This window comes from Poromitra crassiceps (genome assembly GCF_964638095.1).
Source record: "Poromitra crassiceps genome assembly, chromosome: 7".
In the NCBI taxonomy this organism is placed as follows: Eukaryota; Metazoa; Chordata; class Actinopteri; order Beryciformes; family Melamphaidae; genus Poromitra; species Poromitra crassiceps.
In genome coordinates, this window is record NC_139628.1 from 28346888 (window position 1) to 28370065 (window position 23178).

Below are 23178 nucleotides of genomic sequence, written 5' to 3' on the forward strand. Positions count from 1 at the left end.
ATATGAAGGTGGACACCTGCTCCTTTCCCCACTTAACTAGCTAGCATACATTTATTTACAGGTGAACTGCTGCTAAGGTGGTAGCAGCAGACGTACCTGTGTGTGTGTGTGTGTGTGTGTGTGTCCTAAGCCCTTACGGGAAACTCTGGAAACACACACACACACACACGCACACAGTCCCCGTCATAGTTCCTGCCAGGAGGAGACAGTGAGGGTTTGAACTTTGACCCGCTGACGTCTGGCTGCCATGGGAACCAGCTGTGTGACCCTGGTGAGGCTTGACGAGCTTCTTGGGAACATGCAGAGCAGAGCAGACCAAAGAGTGGCTGACTGACTGACTGCCATGACTCTGCCCAGCCCAGGTTTTCAACACTGTATTTATTGGGTAATAAAAGAGTCAGAGGAAATTGGTTAAAGAAGGAATGTGCCTTTCTAACAGTACATTAGATTCACTTTGATGTCCATGAGATCAGGGATGGAACCATAACCGGTTGAATGATAACCGTGATCATCTGACCTGCATGTCCTCTCTATCTCTCCCTGCTTTCCTGTCGCTGTCCAGCACACACTATCCTATGAAATACAGGCAAAATGAAATAAATAAATAAACAACTAATATATATATATATATATATATTAGGGCTGTGGCGATTCACTTATCTCCCGATTCGATACTATCACGATTCTTGGGTGCCGATTCGATTTATATTGCGATTCTTAAGTATTGCGATTCTACGATTATTGCGATTCGATATTACGATTTATTGCGATTTTTGTTTATTTTTTTCTTTTCTTTTTTCAGTTTGTTTGCTTTTTTCACGTTTTATGACTTTTGAAAGATAAATGGGGGGGGGGGGGGTTTACGCGATTTTCAGAAAACGCTTCAAAAGTCATAAAAGTCACGTTTGTGAAGATTATCCTGCTGAACACAAATTACCACTCCCGTAAACTTGTGTTACCCACAGATATTTAAGCGAAATCCCCATTCTAAAACCCTGTTGACTTTTCCCCTGAAGAGACAACATAGAAGACTTCCGCCTTCCGCATACTAAAATATGTCATCCCTGCGGGACTTCTTTGGCGCAGAATCAGATAACGTGCGACTGTTCACGAGTTTCCTGGTGAGACCGTGGGCGCTTCCATGACACCCTCCCTCCCTGTTTCCAGCTGCCGGTTGCCTGTTTCCACCCAGGACCGTTCATAGTGAAAGAGACTGAAAATAATCATAATAATTGTTGTGACTTTGTACCTACCTATGTCTTGTAATGGAGCCCCCCAGCACAATCATTTCACACGTGCATAATTGTACAATGGAGTGACAATATCTTGAACCTTGAAAGAGAGAGACCGCTAAAGCTCCGTTCAATGACCAAATAATAAGAGTTCCGGTTTGGACGTTTAGCTTTCAAAACAAAAGCGCAACCACATACTATTTTTAGTAATTTCGGCTAAAATAAGCCCATACAGTACGAGTGAATTGACATTCACCTCGTTTTTGTAAAATATCGCCACTATGGAAACCACACAACGTTTCTATTTTTAGTCATTTCGGATCAAATAAGCCAAACGTCCCCACTCTTTGATAGCGGCGCGCGCGCGCTAGTGAAAAAATCTAAACAGGAAGTCGACAACCCGGCAACCGCTGAGAATCATGGGAAACGTAAGTCCAGGAATAAGGTGAATACAGCAGGTCCTAATAGAACGTTAGAACGTTTGAAATAGAACACCAACCGTTCCACAGGTAGAAAAACTGACAGGAGGCGGCTTTTAAGTGCTATCCAATTACAAGGAAGCATAGAACTTAAGACAATATTTGTTTTAAATCATGCAAAATGACAACATATCAGTTAGTAGACTTCCATCTGGCAATGGGCCATAGTGCTGCAAGTTCCACAGTTTGTTTTGCTCAAAACACTTCCTGAAAGAAGATGCGTGCACAGCTACTTGTTTCAACTGCTCTTGTGCAGATCATGAGCAGAGCAGTCACTCTCACTTCCCCCTTCACTGCACAACGTTAACACAAGGAGGGAGTCAGCACTTTACATGTTGAGCAGAGTGACCCATACAAAGATTTTCAGAAAACGAGTTGGGCAATATTAACGATGGAGAGAGGACATCAGCATGTAGGCTATAACTTGCTAACTGCTACGTGTAGCATTTTAACATCAATAAATTAGCACCACCTTTTGCTTTCCAAGTTAACTCATTGAGTGCCAGCCACTTTTGGAGAACGGACGCTCCCAGTGCCAGAGTTTCAGAGCGTTTTCAGTGATTTCTCGAGGCCCACAGAATATTGTGTGATATTACTATGTAAACACCGAACACGCCCAAAGAACGATGAGACTCTCTTCTATCATCAGCAAAAAAAAGTTTATTGATATCATTTTCCGTTCTTTAGTTATCAGCCGGAGAAGATAGGTTGATTTCACCAAAAACAGACGTTTCCATCTAGAAGCTGAGATAATGAGCCTTTTGTGAAATGAAGCATTTCAAGCAAATCACTGACTCTGAAGCTAATATTTTCTGACCTGAAACATCTGAACAGTAATTTCCTTCAATAAAACAGCACCCCCACCCCCCTCAACTCCAAACTCCTCCTCCGTGGGAGTGTCTCTGGTGGCTCTGCTCGCTCTGCTGCGTGTGTCAGGCGAGTCTCTGCTGCCTGCTATGGCAGGCTCTGCTGCCTGCGGATCCACGTTCGGATGGCGGCCGCTCGTCGGGGGAGTCTGGATCGGGCTCGCTGAGTTCGTCTGCGTTTCTGGGGTTTCGGTTGTGAGCTGGGATGAAGCTGCGTCCGATTCTAGGCTTTCTGCTGCGCGTTTCAAAGTGCGCTGCACCCAGTCTATTTTCGGAGCGCTCCGCCTTGTGCGCCGGCTCCCAGCGCGACACTGAAAAGCCAAACCATTCTCATGAGAATGGTTTGGCTTTGGTTTTCTTTTCTGGTGGCTAATCGTGTGGAGAAACTATCGCAGCAGAGACAGCGGGGCTCAGTTGTGGGAGCGGATTGACTGCTGTTCGCAGCTAACGTTAGCTCCAGCCAGAGCAATCTGTGCCACTCTGGCTCATGCATCGGTTTCTCTTTCATCACGGCTTTTTCTGCTGTTTTTCCTCAACTTTCTCTAATCTGGAGAGCACTGTCGCCACCTAATGGGTCCGTAAAATAGGTTATACACCTTCAATAGCTCCAATATTTTTACAGGAGATGCAGGAGGCTTTGATCCACGTCCCACCGTCAAAAAACGCATTTGCCGTCTTTAGACGTCATTGGCACTCTACGTTACTATTTGATTTGACGTCGTTCGACGTCATTGGCACTCAATGAGTTAATACACAACTTTATTCCATGCAGTTGTGCGATTGTATTCTATTCTACCTGCATGTTCATCTTGTCTGAGTGCATAATGTTGTTATCAAGGGCTTACGTCCATTCTTCTACTTCAAGCTTGAAACTTGATCTTTGAGTCAGGAAGCAATGGGTTTTAGAAGAATGTGGTCTACATATTGTGATCAACACAAAATACTACATGTGGCACCTTCAACTTTGCTGTATAAGGAATCAAAAGTATTTCAAAAATGTGTTTGGTTTGTGTTTGTTTTATAAGTATTTTCAGCCAAATTAGCCTGCCTGTGTTGAATAACAGGGACTCGGTTGGCAAGTCGGCACTGCCATTTGAGCAGGTTATGTCTGTGCCTTGCTCAAGAGCACTTTGTTGGTGCAGTACATGCTGATGGAAGGATCGGCGACGTCTTGTTCACTCGTCATGTATTTGAACCAGCAACCCTCCAGGTACAAACTCTCCTCTCTATTCACCTTATGTAGAAGAGACAGTCTGGCTTGAGAGACTAACAGGAAGTGTAAACACAATCGGAAGCGATTGTTTACACTTCCTGTGGCAGAGCTTATCCCTGCAGCCTGCTTCCAGTGAGTCACTAGCTTTGAGCAGAGACCATCTCTGATTTGAGCAGGTAAAACAGCCGGCGTTTAGTTTGAACAGGAAGTCGTAACACAAACGGGTCAAGTGGGCGGGGCTACATAAGGTGAATAGCATGAGGCTGCCACAAGGCCAGGCAGGCAACAGGTTATACAAGTTGAAACGATGACAGCTGCAGTAAAAAACGCTGGCTCATGTGAACAGTAACGTGGCAACTTCTGTAAACAAACTCTCCACTTGTTCATGGGTGACCAAGTTCAAGTGGTTGTGTCAGTGTGCACTAATGAGCAGTTAGGAGACACACACACACACACACACACACAGGGGGGAATAGTCGGGCGTCCATACAGGCAGATTGGCCGTGTCTGCGGGTGGGAAGGCGGATTGGGGGGTATGTGTCCTGATCGCTGCACTAGCGCCTCCTCTGGTCGGTCAGGGCGCCTGGTCGGGGGTCGGGCGGAAGGCAACTGGTGGGAATAGCGCGATCCTCCCACGTGCTACGTCCTGCCGGTGAAGCTCCCCACTGTCGGGTGAAAAGAAACGGCTGGCAACTGCGCATGTGTCGGAGGAAGCATGGTGCTAGTCTACGGCTCTCCCCAGATCAGCAGCAGGGGGTGGAGCAGCGACCAGGGCAACAGGGGGAAATTGACCAGGCGAGTACAATTGGGGAGAAAGATAGGGGGAAATCAGAAAAGAATAAAAAAGTAATAATAATAATAATAATAATACATACATAATAAAAAAATACAGGGTTGTAAATAAAGACAAGCCTGTGTTTCTTTGTTCCTGAAAAGCCGACAGCGGAAATACAGTCAATGGTTTTCAGTCGTCAGCAGCAATATCCATTCAGATAAAAATGTCCTGACCTTCCCCCTCCTGGAAAGAGTCTTATCTCTCCGTTTAGACGAGTGCAAAAGAGCAAACTCAGGGTGATGACATCACAGTGACATCACAGTGACATCACCAGCTCATTCACATGTGACAGCGCTCTGTTGTAGGAAAGCCAAGTCATCTTTTAGTCATATATGTGTTCATGTACTGAACGGACCTGGAGGTCATTCTATCATGTTTTGTCTTGGATGTTGTTTTGATCGTATCAGGAAAGAGGATGCAGTTAAGTGATGTCATGGTGGTGACTGGGAGGGAGTGACTGCTCCTTCCTTTGCCATTTACATCTGGTTCAGTCTGCTTTTAATGCAGTTGAAGTATGCTCATGTCTTCTCAGGAACCCAGGCAGATCCGTCTTGGTTAAGGGCTCATTATACTCGAGCTAGGCTCCGCAAGGTGGTGATCAGCCAAGTGATCAACAAACATTGTACAATGGTAATAGTGAGAACAGCCCGTGAAAAGTCGCAATGAAACGCTATTATGTGCAGTACTGAGTGCGCTTTCACTCTCAAACGACCGTATATCAACACATGAATGAATCACCAAACTTGTTTTTACTGAATAGCCGTTTCAGTTCTCAGCCCTGATAGCCTACTCTGTGCTGCTTTTAATCTCTCTCAACCATGCTCTCAACACAACACATTTACTTGGAGAAATGACTAAAAATGAACAGTTGCAAATCAAAGTTTAGCCTACCACATGGGTCAAGAAATGTGGCGAAAACACAGCTCAGTGTTCAGGGCTCAGTGGCTCGAAAGCGGCCATGTTTGGAGAGAAGCCGTGCGGAGGTCGCGCTGTGAGAAAAATATTCAGGTACGCGGTGGGCGGCCTACGGAGGTCGCGCCCAACACATTGGCGTCATTTGACGCTTGCGGCCCTCGCTCCTCCCCCACGCCCTTCGCGGCACAGCGAGTATAAAGCAAGCTTTAGGCTTGTGACATCAGGAGTATCCAGGTCGTGGTTATTGACAGAAGACATAATGTAGACTTTGTGGTGTTTTAGGAGACTGAAAAGGCGTATGGGGAAATGTTCTGTTGTTGTTGTATTAGGCTTCGGTGGAGGAGGTCTCTTTCTGTTTACATGTAGATGAGGAAAGAGAGATGCATCAAAATGACAATACCAGCAGCAACCACCGGGGTGTGACGTCATGAGAGACAGTAGCCCTGTTCCAAACCGGTCCCTGTTACAGAAAGGATGATGGAGGAGTTTCACCAGGCAAGATGTACGTAGCGCACGGCAGGATCATGCTATTCCCCCCGGTTCTCCTCCCCCCCCCCGGAACAGGCGGCAGCCCACCCGACCAGAGGAGGCACTCGTGCAGTGACCAGGACTCATATCCCACCGGCTTCCCACGGCCAATTGTGTCTATAGGAACGTCTGGCCAAGCCGGAGGTACCGCTGTCGGGAATTGAACCCGCGTCTCCGCTGTAGTAGGCGAGTTCTTTTACCGCTACACTACCCAGACGCCCCAACATGTGAATTCTTAAAGTGGGCAGTACAACAAGTACAACAAATATGCAGGAAGGAAGTGGTCTTGGTGCCAGGAGATATGTCACAACACAATTAATTTTGACATGGAAAATGGCTCTCTTCAAGTGCAGAACATACAATAAGTAGTAAACGACATATCACTCTACATACAGTATATACTAGTATATAATACAGTATATAATAGTCTGTATACTCTAAGTCCAGCAGTTCACTGGAATAAGAAAATATGGATTAGATCATGATGACACAAGCACAAAGCGGTCAGACGCAGCTCGTCTCTAGTGACTGCAAAACCTTTTTACTGAAAACTCCGGCCAATAGGAGTTTGACATTACGATGACATCAGCAGTAACCGCGCAGCTCCGGTACAGAAGTCACATGAGAGGAACTTAACCAGGCTACTCATACAAATGCTACTCTATAATGCTAGTACTACCGTACTCACTTTCAATGGTTGTTTTGACAGTATGTCACAGTGTAATAAGTTCCTGATTTGATGTCAGACCATGACAAAATAGTTTCAATCGGTTTGACACACGTGACAGTATGTTCCCCCAGTGTGTGTGACAGAGAGAGAGAGAGAGAGAGAAACAAAGAGAGCGAGAGAGACAGCAAGAAAGTGAGTGGAGTAACTGATGATTCAAAGATGTGTGACTGCAAGCAATTCATTGACGCATGCACACAAGCACACACACACAAGCACACACACACACACACACACACACACACACACACACACACACACACACACACACACACACAGCCCTGCAATAGTGGAGATATATCTTATCAGTAGAGAACTACCTTGGACAACCAACGGACACGCATTGGACTCTGAAATGAATGAACTCAAGCCATCCTTTCCTTCCTACTCCATTTCTCATATTTAGCAATTAGCCTAAGCCACAAACGCCTAGCCTGCAACAGGCCTTTCCACTAGCCTACGCCACAAACGCCTAGCCTGCAACAGGCCTTTTCCACTAGCCTACGCCACAAACGCCTAGCCTGCAACAGGCCTTTCCACTAGCCTACGCCACAAACGCCTAGCCTGCAACAGGCCTTTTCCACTAGCCTACGCCACAAACGCCTAGCCTGCAACAGGCCTTTTCCACTAGAAACAACAAATAGATAGACACACTGGACCCTTTTAATTTAAGACCAATTGAAAATAAATAATCAAATAGGAAACAAGGCTGCCGTAACCACCAGCCTACTTCTTTTGAAAGTTCTGAAACTATAAATGACAAGTGGTAACTGGTCATTAGTTGTTGATGGATATGAAGTCCAATTAATTTGTGATTAGCAAAACGGATACGATGCATATTTATTGAACCCCTAACCCTGTTCTCTCTATGCTAAGAGTAGACATGCAGCTTAAAGGAAACCTGCCATTGCATGGTGAAATGGTTAATGGTTAATGCATTTTAATACTTTTTTATGCCTTAAATCTAGGTAACTTAGTAATTTATCCGACTTTTTAAGGACCTGCAGACATTCTGTCAACCTACAAAACAGCCTTTTTATGCTTGTTTTAATATGCAAATGTAGTGCAACAAAACTGTGCTACTCAATACTGAAGCTACAATGACCTTAAAGGAAATGATATGTTGTTGTTTTCTCCTATGCTGTCACTATGCTGTTATATTCCTAGGCACTGGGATCGCTTTTCTGTGACATTTCAGTCGTAGGATCATTCTAAAATGGTTTTCACAACGTTACAGCATCCACACTCACTTGTTTGCACAGGTTTGATAAGAGAACCTGTTCATCCCAAAAGCCCACCGCAATATTTGAATGAAGCAAATCCACGTAGTGAACCCCTGGTCGCAGCCGGCTTACCTGAGGCTGAGCTGAGGGGAGGGACGTCGTCCGTGCCGGAGAAGTCCAGCGTGGCTCCAGCAATGTCCACCATCTCATCGTCGTCATCGTCACTGGGGTGATGAAGGCCGTCGAAACTCCCCGTGCTGTATCCGGAGTTGTCCATCCTTCTGAATTCTGTTTACAAAATAAAAAGGAGGGGTCATTTTGCGAAGCGGCATCTGGACTTGCCTCTACACAGTAGCTTTACTGGAACGTTACCTATGATTTCAGACGTGTATTTCTGATACAAGCTCGTCCAATATTTAAACATTGTCACCAAAAGGTCGTGCGGCTTCAGCAACAGCGACTGTCTGCAGGGAAAGAAGACTAGTTGTCTTTCCTCTGTATTGATGAAAATAATGACAGCGGGTTCTTGTGAAACAGCCTCCCCCCCCCGCCTCTTGTGAAACAGCCTCCGGACCACAGCTGGCCCAGTCACCAAAACAAGCCCCCAACTCCGCGCAGACAGCAATGATGAAGGCAGTTACTTCGAGGGAAGTTTAGCAACTAGTTCCGCTCTTATTCTGCATAAGTGCTATTAATATAGTGCCTCTGTTGTAAGTAACCGGTGTCTGACAGCACCCACACCAGATGAAAACCTGCTACTACTTCAAGGTGGTAGGCAGTGGTGGAAGAAGTACTTCTTCTTCTTCGATCTTGTAAAAGTAGAAACACCACAGTATAAACATACCTCTGTTACACAAGTAAAACAGTCTTGCATTCAAAATGCTAAGTAAACGTACAAAAGTTATTGGCATCAAAATGTACTTTAAGCAACATGTAGGCTCACGATGCAGAATGATTTCAGAATAATAATTGAATTATAATGATTGGTTTATTCGTGTGTAAGCATTTCATGTTTAGATGGAAGGTGGGCTGATTTTCCACATAACATTAACTGTATTAGCTTACAGTCATCTATAATGAAGGCATCACAACTGATTAGCTAGTTGAATATAGTTTGCACTCTAATCTGAATCTGAAAAGTAACTAACGTTATTAAACTACGTTTTCAAACAAAGGCAGTGGAGTAAAAAAAAAAAAATCCCCGAGCATAAAATGGTAATGCACAAGTAGTTCAAGTAAGAGTGGTCAAATTAATGACAAGTAACGTTACCTCAAAACGTTACTTTAGTAACTCACGTGAACTGACAGTATTCGAGTTTCCGCAATAAGCCACCCACACCAGATGATGAAAACCTCCTACTGTAGCAACGTAACGTTAGCTGCTTGAAAGCCTAGCTTGAATCGTTATTAGCCTAGCTACCGGTATTATTCTCGTGAGAGCAAGACGACAACGTTACCTGTCAAACAAACTCACAAAATAACCGTTGTTGTTAGCTACGACGGCGGTATTGGCGTTAAAACGAGTAATAAGACAGAGAAATAAGAAAATAAGGCCTGACGGTACCTGTGAAGAAGCAGCGGTCGCCCAGGCGTTAGCTAAGCTCTGCTCAGAAGTCTATCTTGTGACTGTGATTAGCCTCAGCGTCGTCTTTACTGTAGGCTGCTGCTTGTTATGTCAACACAGAGCCAATGTAAACTTCGCTCCACCGAAGACTGCTCCTCGGAAATCCTGCGTCATTCTCTCCGAAAACGACGATTTTTAAAACCCATGAGCGGCTCTAAAGCCTGCCATCATATACACTACTATTGTTTGGACACGTACAATGAGTAAACAGCGTAAAGTAATCCACTCCCCGCCTTGTTTTTGTCTTGTAAAGTTGCCAGCTATTCTGTGCGGACGTCAGACTACTGTCAAGTTAGCCGAAATAACGAATGAGATTGATAGAGAATTCCGATCAGAACTTTCAAAATAAAACCGGTATTTATGGGAATTATCTTTAACAAAAAAGAAGACGTTTATTTTAGCTTCATTTCACGTATAATCTAAACGTCAGATTAGCATTATAATATTTATCACTTTTGGTGTTCTGTGTGTACCATAGCTAATCCTCCTTTTTCTAACATTGAGGTCAATGTTTTTACGCGGTGAACGTTAGTTTTATTTTGAAGGCAAACGTAACTTCCTGTCTGTATAGCTGCATTGCAGGAGCTGAACGGCAGGATGTGTTTCCCATGCCCATGCCAGGAAAATCAGTCGAGTCATGAGATACGGTAATCTCTCCAGCTGGGTCAGAGGAGCAGCTCGATTTATCAGTCTCTCGCTTGCCAGACTCGAGTCTGGATCAAGTAGATCTACTTGATCAACGACTCTTGGCCCTACAGCATGGAAACAAAATGTATCATCAGTCTCTTATCACCTTTAATTATTAACATTGTTGAGATCACATCTAATGAAGACCTGTATGATTAAGAACCTACTAAAGCCCAGCATTTTATAAACCTAGTAGCCTATGATCGAGTTGTATTCATCATTATATTCAACCATTAACTTTTTTTGTTATGTTCATTGTAGGCTATTATTAATTATTCGCTGTTAATTTTCTTTTAATTGATTATTAATTAGACACCTTGGTGTGATTTTGCACTCAAAATAAAACTGACTGATTGATTGATTGATTGATCAGGCTAGGCCTAATGTTAAACACTCAGTGTCAGAAGTCTTTGATTTTATTTAGCCTATCAAATGCACATTATAGCCTACATATTATTATCAGTATTTTAAAGGTAGGCCTACATAAACACTATGCACTCTAAAGCCTCCATACAGCTATAATTTAGACTTTGGACTCCTTTATTCTTGGATTCAACTGTGTAATGCTTCTTTGACATTTTTTGATAGGCTAGTTTGAATCGGGCAAATCTGAAACTGCTATGAAAAATGAATGGGAGTCAGTGGTAGCTGCTGATTACTTGCTGAATGATGCCATGTTATTGTTGTGATTTAACTTGCCACTAGATGGCGATACAAATTTTCCCTACCCCATTTTTCGCGTCTCCATGGCCCGTCCCGAGGAGGCGAACCAACGAGGTTTTCTCCGCCAATCACATACATGCATTTTCGCCGTTGTTACAGTAACCAATCACCGCACCGCTTTCGGCATTTAAAAAATAGATATAAACGCTGGCGCAAGCCTTCCCCGTCATATGATGACAAACTCTTGGTATAACGTGTTGGAAATTGAGAGAGAGCGAGAGAGAGAGAGAGCGAGTAATCATACTATCAACAACAAACTACTGAGCACTGACCGACTTGGAGCACATTTCTTCTCAGAGAGGTTAGTGAATTCTACAAGCTAAAAGACAAAACATTGCATTTAATAGTGGATTAATGTAATCAGTAAATCTGTACAGTATGTTACTGTAAGTTGTGAGCTAACGAACGCTACATCTATGCTAACGTTAACGTTAGCATGTAGGGCTCGCTGGCGCCGCCAGACGGCTCCAATTCGAGGCGGACGGACGACCATGTTTAGGCCTTCTTCGCACAACGGTAGCATAATGTAGTTTAGCAAATTTGACATTGAGTAGTATGGTTAGCTAATGAACCTTACGGTTAACTAACGAATGTAACTGCTGCTATTTTTCATGAAATGAAACTTAAGTCAACTGGTTAAGCCCACCAGTTTACTGTTTACATTTGAGCTAAATGTGAATGAACGTGTTAAATAGCGTTAACTGCTCTCCTCGTCTCTCATGCTAGCGAACGTTTACTTTCAGACTGCTGCATAACGACATGAGGATCACCAACATGGCGAGGTGGCGAAAGGAGGCCAGCGACTCAACGCCTCCAAATGTTTTGTCACCTGCAAAAACGCGGAGGAAAACTCCAGGTAAGTTGCTCACATGATTGAAATATAATTTGTATGGATGCCTTCCAGTATAATGTTTAGTCTTCAGCAGACTTGTCAAACAGATTGTGGTGTTGGATCTCTTTTAGTAAAAGTTTCTGAAAACTGTTAACCAATTAAATACTTCTCCTATGTAAAGGCAAAAAACGCACCTGTTCCAAAGTTGGAGGTGACCGCTTCATTCCCACCAGAAATCCCAAACAAATGGAGGTGGCAAACTTCCTTCTGACAAAGGAGGCTGATCCTGTCGACACAAAAGATCCTATGGGAGCACTGGTCAGTTTGCTTTGATACTCTAAAGTTTACAGTATGTCTGGCCTGTATTTTATAGGCATGTTATTGACTAAGCTATGTGTCTTTTGCAGGAGAACCGGAAAGCCTGGTCTGTCGCACTCAATGGGTTCGACATTGAAGAGGCGAAGATCCTGAACCTGGAAGGGAAGCCACTGTTTGATCCAGGAGGTATAGCATTTTACATTACTGATGCTGTCTGGCAACTGTATGACGACCCGAGCAGGGAAAGTGAACGGTGTATAATTAGTTTTCCTCTCATTTACAGGCTATCAGGACAAGTTTACAGGCTATCGACGGAACAATGTGAAAGTCCTCTCCGGTCAAGCCACGGCCCCAGCTTGTGTCAAGAAGACCAGACACATATCAACTGCTGCTGACCGAACCCTTGATTGCCCTGAGCTCAGGAATGATTTCTGTGAGTTTCTCATCTAACTTCATATTTCTATGACTGGGCGGGTGGCAAAGAGTGGTGATTTATTCCTAGTAATGTACATGCATTTCTTGGGTTTTTGGGTTTAGTTGTTGGCCTGGTGACATGGGTATTAGAGTCAATTAATGGTCTAATAATTAGGCCATTCATTGATTTATATTACCACTCAGAAATCATTACGGTAATTACGGTAGTTAATGATTTCTGAGTGGTTTTGTGTATCTGTCACCTTTTATCACTCTGCATGAGTTTGCATCCCTGCAATTAATTGTTTTGGATGCTTGTCAAGATTTGATTGCTTTTCTCAAGTTTCATATCTTTATAAATTTATAAATAAATAAATATAAAGTTTGCATATTGGGTTGTTGGGGGGGAGCCCTTTTGTACTTAACAAGCTTTCATTTGGTCCCACTTCTCCCAGATCTGAGTCTACTTGACTGGGGCAGTCGCGACCTTCTTGCTGTGGCTCTCGGTGACAGTGTCTACGTGTGGGATCACACTGAGGGAGACGTCACTGAGCTCATGAAGATGGATGGTGAAGAAGAGGGCTACATCACTTCAGTGTCGTGGGCCAAAGAGGCTCGCTACCTGGCCATCGGCACCAGTGACTGCAAAGTTCAGGTGAGCAGGCTAACACACACACACACACACACACACACACACACACACACACACACACACACACACAACTGAGTCTTGGCTTCATTACAGAGTGCACTCTAATGGACAATTGTTCTTATATTTTCCTTCCCTCAGTTGTGGGATGTGGAGACCCGGAAGCGTCTACGCAACATGGCCGGCCACGTGGGGAGAGTTGGTTGCTTATCTTGGAATGAACACGTTCTGACCAGGTACAGTCTCTGTCCGACACTTGTGTCTATAACTGTCACTGGCTACAGGGTAGGAAGTTAACGAGGGGCTCGGGGGGCAAAATGTGTTTAAATATATATATATATATTTTTTTTTACACTCTCCCTCAGTGGCTCCAGCTCAGGACTCATCCACCACCATGATGTGAGGGTGGCGGACCACCACGTCTCCACGCTGAGGGGTCACACTGACGAGGTGTGCGGTCTGCAGTGGTCTCCTGACGGGAAGTACCTGGCCAGCGGCGGCGCCGACAACCTGGTGAACGTGTGGCCCGGCGTGAATCACCGCCAGTCGCTCCGCTGCTGGAACCAGCACCAAGGAGCTGTCAAGGTGAGCAGCTTCACCCTGACAACCAAACAAACCACATTGTTGTTTTTACTCTCTATTTTTCACACACACACACACACACAATATTGTTTTTCAGAGGCTGTGGCGGGCTCATTTAAAAAAAAAAGCTAGAGTGATGATACTTAGAAGATGAAACTAGAAGACCTAAGGAATCCATCAACTCTAAATCTAACTGATGAAATTACTGTTAAACAGAGAAAATACTTTTTTTTTATTTTTTTTTATTAGAATAGTCTACAAAAATATAACACATTTTCACTTAACGTCAGTATTAATTTTTGGCCCCGCTGCCCTCCTTCCAGATGAATTTGTGGCCCTTCATAGGAAAGCATTTGGGCACCTCTGGTTCTAAACCCTGGCAGTGGGACTTGTACATCAGATCATGCTGTCAATTCTGACAATCGTATTCATTTATTTTGCCATGTTGTCTTAGGCTTTGGCCTGGTGTCCATGGCAGCGGAACATCCTTGCTTCTGGAGGTGGGACCAGTGACCGACACATCCGCGTCTGGAATGTGAACAGTGGCTCCTGCCTCAGCTCACTTGACACTCAGTCCCAGGTAACCGTGCAACTTTCAGCCCATCTAGTCCCTTCATATGATGTTGATGGTTACTGTCAGTCGATGATTCACTGTGTACTTTCTTTATTTTGTGACTTAACCTATGTGATGTCTTTGCCTTTCAGATCTCTTCCCTGGTGTTTGCGCCCAACTACAAGGAGCTGCTTTCCACCCATGGACTCACCAGCAACAATGTTGTTATCTGGAAGTACCCATCCCTCTCCAAAGTTGCAGAGCTCAATGGTAAGTTCTTGTCACGACAGTGGGTGTGTCCGGGTGGTGCAGCAGTAGATTCCCTGCCTATCATCACGAAGGTTGCAGGTTTGAAGTCGAACAGGAGGGGAACTGGGGGAATAGCGTGATCCTCTCACACGCTGGTGAAACTCTGTCTCGGGTGAAAAGACGCGGCTGGTGGGGTGGAGCAATGACCGGGACAGCAGGGGAAATTGGCCAAGTACAATGTGGAGTGAAGGGGGGAGAATCTTAAAACTTGTCTGATACTCGCCCAGACATTTTTTCCCCCCAGATTCTCACGCTATTCCCACCAGTTCCCTTCCAGTCCCCTTCCGCTGTGACCAGGACACATACCGCCAATCCGGCTTCCCACCCGCAGACACAGCCAATCGTGCGTGTATGGACGCCCAACCAAGCCGGAGGTAACACGTGGGCGTGAACCTGCGACCCTCGTGTTGGTGGGCAGGGAGTCTACCGCTACACTACCCGGACGCCCCATACTTGGGGCTTTTTAAAAGGGAACCACCAGCTAACATTTCAAAGCAGTCTTGTCGTTCATGCTTTTGCTGTTCTAAGCTAATAAGTGCACTTTCTCTTCTTTTAGGCCATGATGACAGAGTTCTTCATGCCACTCTGAGCCCAGACAACTCCACATGCGCTACGATTGGGGCTGATGAGACTCTTCGTCTGTGGAACAGCTTTGTGAGGGACCCTGTAGAGAAGGCCACAGACAGGACTGGACGTGACAGGGCGAGCAGCATACTGCGGGGGATGATAATCCGATAGACTATATAATATATAGTCTATCGGATTATCATTCCCTGCTGGGGAGTCGCATGTAAATAGATTTGTTATGTTGCACTTTTTTAAAATGTTTTTCCAATTGTTTTAATGTATTTGTTTTTGTGTTTTTAGATTAAAAAATAATGTTTCTACATACCTTGCCTTGCGTGTTTCATTAACACCTTCTGTGTGAATGTGTTAGTTAAGGTAATCAAGTGTATATGTTATGTAATGATGCTGCAAAAACCATTATGAGCTCTGAAAGCCTTTGTAAGGTCTCCTGAGAACATTAGAAACCTTCCTATCATGACTGTGATGCATTGTAAACATCATTCACATGATCACTTGACATGTGGTACAGTGTATAGAAACTACCATCTCTGATTCCAGGTGATGTCACCCTGCCACTGCCAACCTGTAACATCAAGCACAACTTTAAAGACAGACGCCAAAGAAGCAAACATCCTCTTGCAACAAGGCTTATGGGAAATGTAGTCTTCACTTTGAGAAGCAGTCTGACCACTGACATTATGTACAGTCAATGATTCTGACCCTGGGCTGGTGTGAGATAGAAGTGACCATAATATTGTCTCCACCAGGGTCTCATTTGTTTTACAGTAGTTATACCAAGGGATCACAATTAGCTAGAGTGATGTTGGTGTTTAAAAAATGCGACACATGCTGCACTTTTAAGAAAATAGAACCCCTCCAAAGTGTGAATATATTAAGATTGTTGATTTGCAGAAAGTTAAGTAGAACCACAGTCTGGTAGAACTACATACAGTTGAAATGGCTAAAGAGTGACACCTTGTGGTCAGATGTGGAAATAACAAGGGCACAGTTCTCCCATGAGCGGGTGATAGCTTGAGAGATCATTCATCCATCCATTAATTTCTTTCTTTCTTTCCTTCCTACCCTCTGGTCCTCCTCTTGGTTAATCTCTCCATTTCCCCCCACATCCTCATGTTTCTCTCATACCTTTTTTTACTCTGTCCATTTCTCTTTATTCTCAGATCTGGGTCAACTCTTCTGCTTGTTCTTGTCTTCCTCACGCCCCTGTGTTTGGTCTCTCCCATCCCTCTCTCCTCCCGTCTCTCCTTATACACTCCCGTCTCTTCTCAGGTCTGGGTCAGGCTCAAAAAATGTGCTCACTCACTGCTCTAAAACGCAGATTCTTCACTTTTACGACAGCTGTTTTCTTTAACATTTCTCCCCCCCCCCCCCCCCCCCAACACACAACACACCACTCCAACATGGCTGAATATTCCCCAGCCTGGTGAACCATCTGATTTGATAAGATTTGATTGGTTTTCTTTCTGTTCTGATAGATGCACGTGTGTTATCGTCCTAACATAACAGTCACTCCCAGGGGTGTGTGAAATGGTTTTAAGATGGGATGGGAAAATGCAATTTTGAAAAAGAAAAAAGAAAAATCTAATGCAATGATTCTCCACCTTTTTCATATCAAGGACCCCCAGTTCAGTCCACATTAGGGTCACAGAAGAAGCCCATTGGTCCAAGATATGATTTTGTCCAGAATTCAGTGAAACTATGATCAAAATAGTCATTCTTCTTCCTGAGCTAATTGTGTTAAGTTATGCCGAAATGTAGATTACAAAGTCAAGTCCCAAGTATACTTTTAGACCAGCAAGCAAGCCAGAACAAATCAAGAGTCCAGTAATCAAGTTAATATTGTAAAGAAAACAAAATATCGAGGACTTTTCAATGCAATATGGTTTTAATAGGATACAAACTTGGTAAGAACATCATGAGTTTGATTTCTACAATCACTTTCAACTTCACTCATTCCATACAAATTCAGAAATCAGAATTTGAATCCAGTCGTCTGCTGGAACAAATCTCCTCACATTCAATCTGAGTCATTTTACACACAAACACAAGATCTCAAGTCAAGACTTTAAAAACCTTTTCGAGTCATCAAAGCACAAGTCCCAAGTCACCAGAACCCAAGTCTTGAGTCTTCTCTTCATGTATCAAGTCAAACTCCAGCTATTAAAACGGTGATTTCATGTCAGAATAATGGACAAACTGCATCTTTGAGCTATGGGCTACAATTATTGTTAAATATTGTGATTTGGGGCCTTAAAAGGGTCGCTGACCCACTGCAGATCAGTCACATGACATCAGTCACATGACAGGCACATCAGTAGTTTTAACGACTGTTGCTCTGGGAGCTTGACAGCAGATTTTAAGAACCCCTGCCCTTGGGAAATTAACGACAACACTAAAAGGAGTGGCTCCGCCCTCCGACTCTTAAAGGACTCTCCATCACTTCACTGGGCTCTCCGTGCCGTGCAGAGCTGCTCAACACTTTTTGCACCCCGCCCGCTCCTCATCGCTCACCCTCAATTTGGCCCCCGGCCATATTGACTCAAGCGTCCCACCACATTCAAACAACAGTTTCCCCCCAGAAGGGAATCAATGACAGCACACAAAAGCACCAGTCACCCTAAGAGGCTATAAATCAGGACACGAGACGTTAAGGTCGTTTAAAATACTATTATTATTATTTATGGTACTTTTTTACTCACACAAGTGTTTTGTTTTTGTTTTTACAAGTGCTTTTGTAATGCATTTAAAAAAGGTTCTGCAATAAATCAACATTACGTAGGAAAACATGAACAGATGAAATATATCCTCTTACTGGTCCGCCAAGCCAGTTTTTTTCTTTTCTCAGCCAATACGATTCCAGTCTGTTTTAAGAATGGCTGTTATAGTACAAGAATATACGGAATATATACAATGCAAAATAAATCAACTAAAGTATACACGGGCGTCTTGGTTTAAGGTCAGAGTTTGTTTGGTACAGAACTAGCAACAGCAGAAATCAAAATCACTGGTTAAAAGTCACTGGGAACAAACAGAGTGACAAAATTGATAAGTGATTTATGCCATTTTGATTGTATTTTAGTCATTGTATTTATGCAAATCTTTGATTTTCAATCTCAGCGGGACTAATTGGTTAAATAAATAAATGCATTTTATGTAAATGATCATCTCACCTCTTTCCCTGCTTTGGTCAGCCCTTAAACCATGTGCTCATCCACCAGGCTTCCTTTGATGTTCAGATACTTCACCTCCCTGCAGAACACAAGATACAGTAAATACAGTCACTGGGTGCTCCTCTGGATGCAGCAACATATAGTGAGCTATAGAGAGTGGTGAGAATGAAACGGATGACTATAATAGTGTAGTCATTCACTATACTGTAGTGTACATATTCTAATTGGGAATATTTTTGAGTCAACAAGAGAGAAATTCATCTTTGCTGATTTTGCTGCATGGAGGAATGCCTGAAACTCCTTTATCCACTTTGAGAACCATTGGTACAGTGCATCAGACATCAAGTTTGTTGTTATACATTGACTCTTTCAAACTTCACTTTATTGAATAGACCAAATCACCGTGACGTCACCATGTAAACAAATTTACTTCCGGGTACCACTTGGGGAAGGCGGCAGGTTTAAATGTGCGTGTTGTCAAATAAATGCTGTCAAACCCTCTCGTTGTTTTCGGCCGACTACTTTCAATTTAAATGGTTAAACGGTTGGTAAACATGCTTGTCCGACGTATCTAGCCTTTCTTCTGTGTTTGTTTTATGTAGTGTTAGCTAGCTAATAACGTTTGTTTGTCTGTCAAACTCACTGTTTTTTTGCAGACTCGCTAACGTTACAGACAGAGCTACTGACGCCACGTTAATTTAATTTAGTGTCAAGTCTACTCTGGTCTGGTCCAACAGGTAAATTAGCTAGTCTGGTCTCCACTAACGTTAGTGAAAGTGTTGTTATGAATGATATTAAACAACAACACAACACGGACGAACCATTTTTGTCTTCTTTGTCTGTTTTTGTCTTCAACACGTCAGTTTGTGCCGTTCACCGCCATTATAATGTGTGGACCCAGGGGTACCCGGAAGTAAATGTAAACATCCCGCTGATTTGGTCTATAGGTAACTCCAGGCCTCAGTTTAGAGTGAAATCCATTTGATACCTGATCAATACCTAATGAACACACAGCCATATGGAAAGCCATTAGTGCCAGCAGAGACTGCATTTCAATAGTCTAATTGTGAATGTATCATGCTCATACTGAACCATTGACCTAAAAAATAAAATAAAATAAATAAATCTACCATAATTTCAAATTCAGCTTTAAAATTTGATACTGAGTTCTCAGAGACACATCTAGGGACTTGAGAAAAAGCAGACGAGTTCATTAATCTCTTTCCATACATCTATGCCCACAAAACTGTCAATTTAAATATCCATACCAACATAACTATATTGCTTCCCAGAAGAATATCATTTAACTACGGTAATATTATTTAATTGCTGATTAAAAATAAATAGTGGACTGAACATCTGTGTTCTTTTTTTATGACGCGTTACCACTGCTTCACAATCATTCCTAACGATGCCTCTCAGCTGTTCCGACCTGTCATGGCTAATTGCTTATTATTCAAAATGAAATGAAATTCTGCCAGAACCATTTTCTAATAGGCCGAGACCATGCGAAGGCTCCCACTGCATAGCAGTGTATTGTTAGTTGAGCATGGGCACATCCAGACAGAGGTTAGCACCTGTTTACCTGTGGTCCTGGCCTATCAGTCATGCAGCTGCATGTGCAGCCTTCAGTAATGTCTCATAACCAGGAGAATGAGTGGAAAAATAAATAAATAAATAAATGAGACAAAAAAAATTGGAAAGGTTTTTGAAAAACAATACCAATATTTTTGTATTGCAGCTGAAATGTTGTGCCTATATTCAATATCCCCCCACCCTCATTTTCATGCCAAATACATTACAAGTATTCAGTGAAAATGATGGAGAATGATGGTCAACTCCGTAAGACATGATGTGAGGTGTTTTTTGCGATTTCCAAACGAGAAAAGAGATCCTCTTTTCCGTGTTGCTTTCTCTGTCTCAGACGAGAGACAGGCAGCAGCTGCCATCGAGGAGCCGAGTCTGACTGAGAGGAGAGAGGGGAGGGGCTGGGCGGGGCGGGCAGCACAGCACACACACATGCACACAATACACTAGGGCTGCAACTAACGATTATTTTCATAATCGATTAATCTGTCGATTATTTTCTCGATTAATCGATTAGTTGTTGTTTGGTCTATAAAATGTCAGGAAATGGTAGCAAATGACGATCAGTGTTTCCCAAAGCCTAATATGACACCCTCAAATGTCTTGTTTTGTCCACAACTCAAAGATAATATCAGTTTACTGTCATACAGGAGTAAAGAAACCAGAAAATATTCACATTTAAGAAGCTGGAATCAGATAATTTTGACCTTTTCTCTTAAAATTGTACTCATACTAACGATTAACCGATTATCAAAATAGTTGTCGATTGACTAATCGATTAATCGTTGCAGCTCTACACTACACACACTGAAGGGAAGGCAGCTGAGCCGAGGAATGACCGCAACACGTTAAGAAAGAACGGAGCGATCAAAAGTCTGGTTGTACTTCACTCGAGTTGATGCTGACAATTCACGTTGTCATAAGTGCAATAAATCGTTTGCTAGTAACGGTGGAAACATGAGCAATTTGTCTAAACACTAAAGTGCATCAAATAGGTGCAAACGGAGAAACGCACAGTTTTTGACAAGCTAGCTCACACAACTTCATCATCCGTCAATAATGCCCCGGTTGCAGTTACCCATGATACACTCGGGAGAACGGCAAAGACATCTTTTCCGCCGAGAAACTCCGCTGGTACATACTCCTGTACTTGTTTGATTGTTGTTATTGAGTCTAATTCTGTGATAACTGCATTTTATGGCTGTTTAAACTCGACGAACGTTGATGTTACTGTTCGAGGCGGACGGCCACGGAAGCAGCTATTACTGTTTTGTTTGCCAGCGCCGTTCCTGATTGGCCGGTTCCGATGTCAACTACTCGACATGTGCCTGATTAGCTAGTGCCCTTTGTAAAAAAATCTGAAAGCGCCCACCCAGGGCTGGAGGCCAAACGGTCCCGCAGAATGAAACGGAATGTGAGTTCATGTGACCGGATGGTTTACCAGGCTAGGGCTCTAGGACCACCTCAGCCTCATTTTGAGCCAGGGACAACCCTGGATCAGCAGAGGGGGTGGAGCAACCACCGGGACTAATGGCCAGTATCTGGTATTTCATTAACGACTAAACATCAACCTGATATCTAATCTCTTCAATGTCAATACAACATACAGCACTGGAATCAAATACATGGAGTCTGTGTCACTCACTTGCTCTGGAGCTGAACCCTGTGACCCCAGTTTAAGGACCCGACGTGATTCTGGACCGCCTCTGCCATGGTGGCCCTGGAAACATACAAGAGACACCACAGTACTGTACCAGACTGCTGTCAGACAACATGCAATCCTGATCACATTCAGGCTAGAGAGAGTGGATCTTCTTAGAAGTGTGAGTAAAAACACTTACTACTAGAATACTGCGCTTGTTGTGTTAACTAAAGCGAGAAATATGCTTCAACGTCGGCCTCAATTTGTGGGCTTGTCGTCGGCAGTTAGACATACAAACTGGAACATCACCTTCACGAGGGCATCCCAGGGGAGTGCCCAGCAAAATGACAGTGTGATTTCAATGACTAAGTTAGCCCAAGGAGAGAATGTAGTCATGCATATACATGGTCATAGATTTCACTCTATCCTGTTATCTCACCATCTACATTATACAGTATACTTGACCTGTTCATGTCAGCAGTGCCGCTCCGGGCCGCGGCATGGCCGCCGATAGCTTTGATGCCCGGGTATAAATTTCGCTTTAGGCACACGATTAATTACTTGGGTGCATTGGCTTAAAAAGGCATCATTAAAAAAAGAGAAAAGGAGCTCCCAAACAAAAGTCTACACACCAGCCAGTTGGAGCATCAAGCCTCAACAAAAGGACATTGAAAAGCTGAAGTAGTAAAATAGATATCATTTTTGACATGGTACAAACACAAAGTATTTCTCTGGGGGGAAAAAAAACAAATGAAGAAACAAAAAATATAACACAAAACACAAGCAGAAGTTTCATCCCATAAAGCCATGGTGTTCTTTTCTTTGGTTTTGAGCCATGTCAAATTAAAACTATTTGACTATACTATACTTAGCTTTTCTTGTTCTTTTTTTGAGGCATGATGCCCCAACTGGCTGGTGTGTGTGCATGGCGTGCGTGACGTGTGTGTGTGTGTGTGTGTGTGTGTGTGTGTGTGTGCGTGCATGCGTGTGTGTGTGTGTGTGTGTGTGTGTGTGTGTGCGTGCGTGGCGTGCGTGTGGTCTCATTCTCCCTTTTGATGTTTGTATTCTTAGAAATTCACCACAAAATCCTATACATGAAGTGAGCGGAGAGTTTGGAGCAAAAGATGAATGCACTCTCTCTGTGCACCTTGAGTAAACACCATAGCACTCGCATCAAAGTCGTCAAGAAATAATTATTTTAGAACTGCAGGCAGTCTCTATGTCCTACTGCACTTATATCACTAGATGGTGCTGTATAGCCACTCATGAATATTACCGTCTGTCAATAGATGAACCACTGCCATGTTACTCTTCAGTTAGGTCTACCAGTCATGGGAGATGGGCCCTGCGATCTGCCAGCCGTACTTCTTAGCGTCTGAGAGTGAGGAATGCAGCCAACATTGACACATGTGCCACCAAAGCCCCACTTGGTACCTCTAGGGAAAAGCATCGCCTAAATACTCATCAACAGTACCTTTGAAT

General features: G+C 43.5%; 2 protein-coding genes across 3 annotated transcripts in view; one reads left to right on the top strand and one right to left on the bottom strand.

The window, feature by feature from the left end:
• The window catches only part of clcn5b (chloride channel, voltage-sensitive 5b), a 67348-nt gene extending 57494 nt beyond the window's left edge, over positions 1-9854 (bottom strand). Inside the window, exons 1-2 of one of the 2 annotated variants that reach the window (XM_083639688.1) lie at positions 9583-9854; positions 8151-8306 (exon numbers count right to left, since the gene is read on the bottom strand). In XM_083639688.1, the coding sequence (XP_083495814.1) occupies positions 8151-8295 (145 nt within the window). In that variant the 5' untranslated portion in view covers positions 8296-8306; positions 9583-9854. Of the gene's footprint in view, positions 1-8150; positions 8307-8390; positions 8472-9582 lie in introns of those variants that run through there. The other variant, XM_083639687.1, reaches the window with a different exon arrangement.
• A 1957-nt stretch (positions 9855-11811) lies between these two features.
• LOC310779517 (cell division cycle protein 20 homolog) lies at positions 11812-15447 on the top strand (the record flags this gene model as incomplete). The annotated part of the gene is made up of 10 exons (XM_083640046.1): positions 11812-11908; positions 12066-12202; positions 12292-12388; positions 12486-12635; positions 13072-13271; positions 13407-13501; positions 13631-13850; positions 14302-14427; positions 14553-14670; positions 15266-15447. 10 exons carry the CDS (start codon positions 11812-11814, stop codon positions 15445-15447), a joined length of 1422 nt encoding a protein of 473 aa, XP_083496172.1.
• Between the last annotated feature and the right edge of the window lie 7731 nt (positions 15448-23178).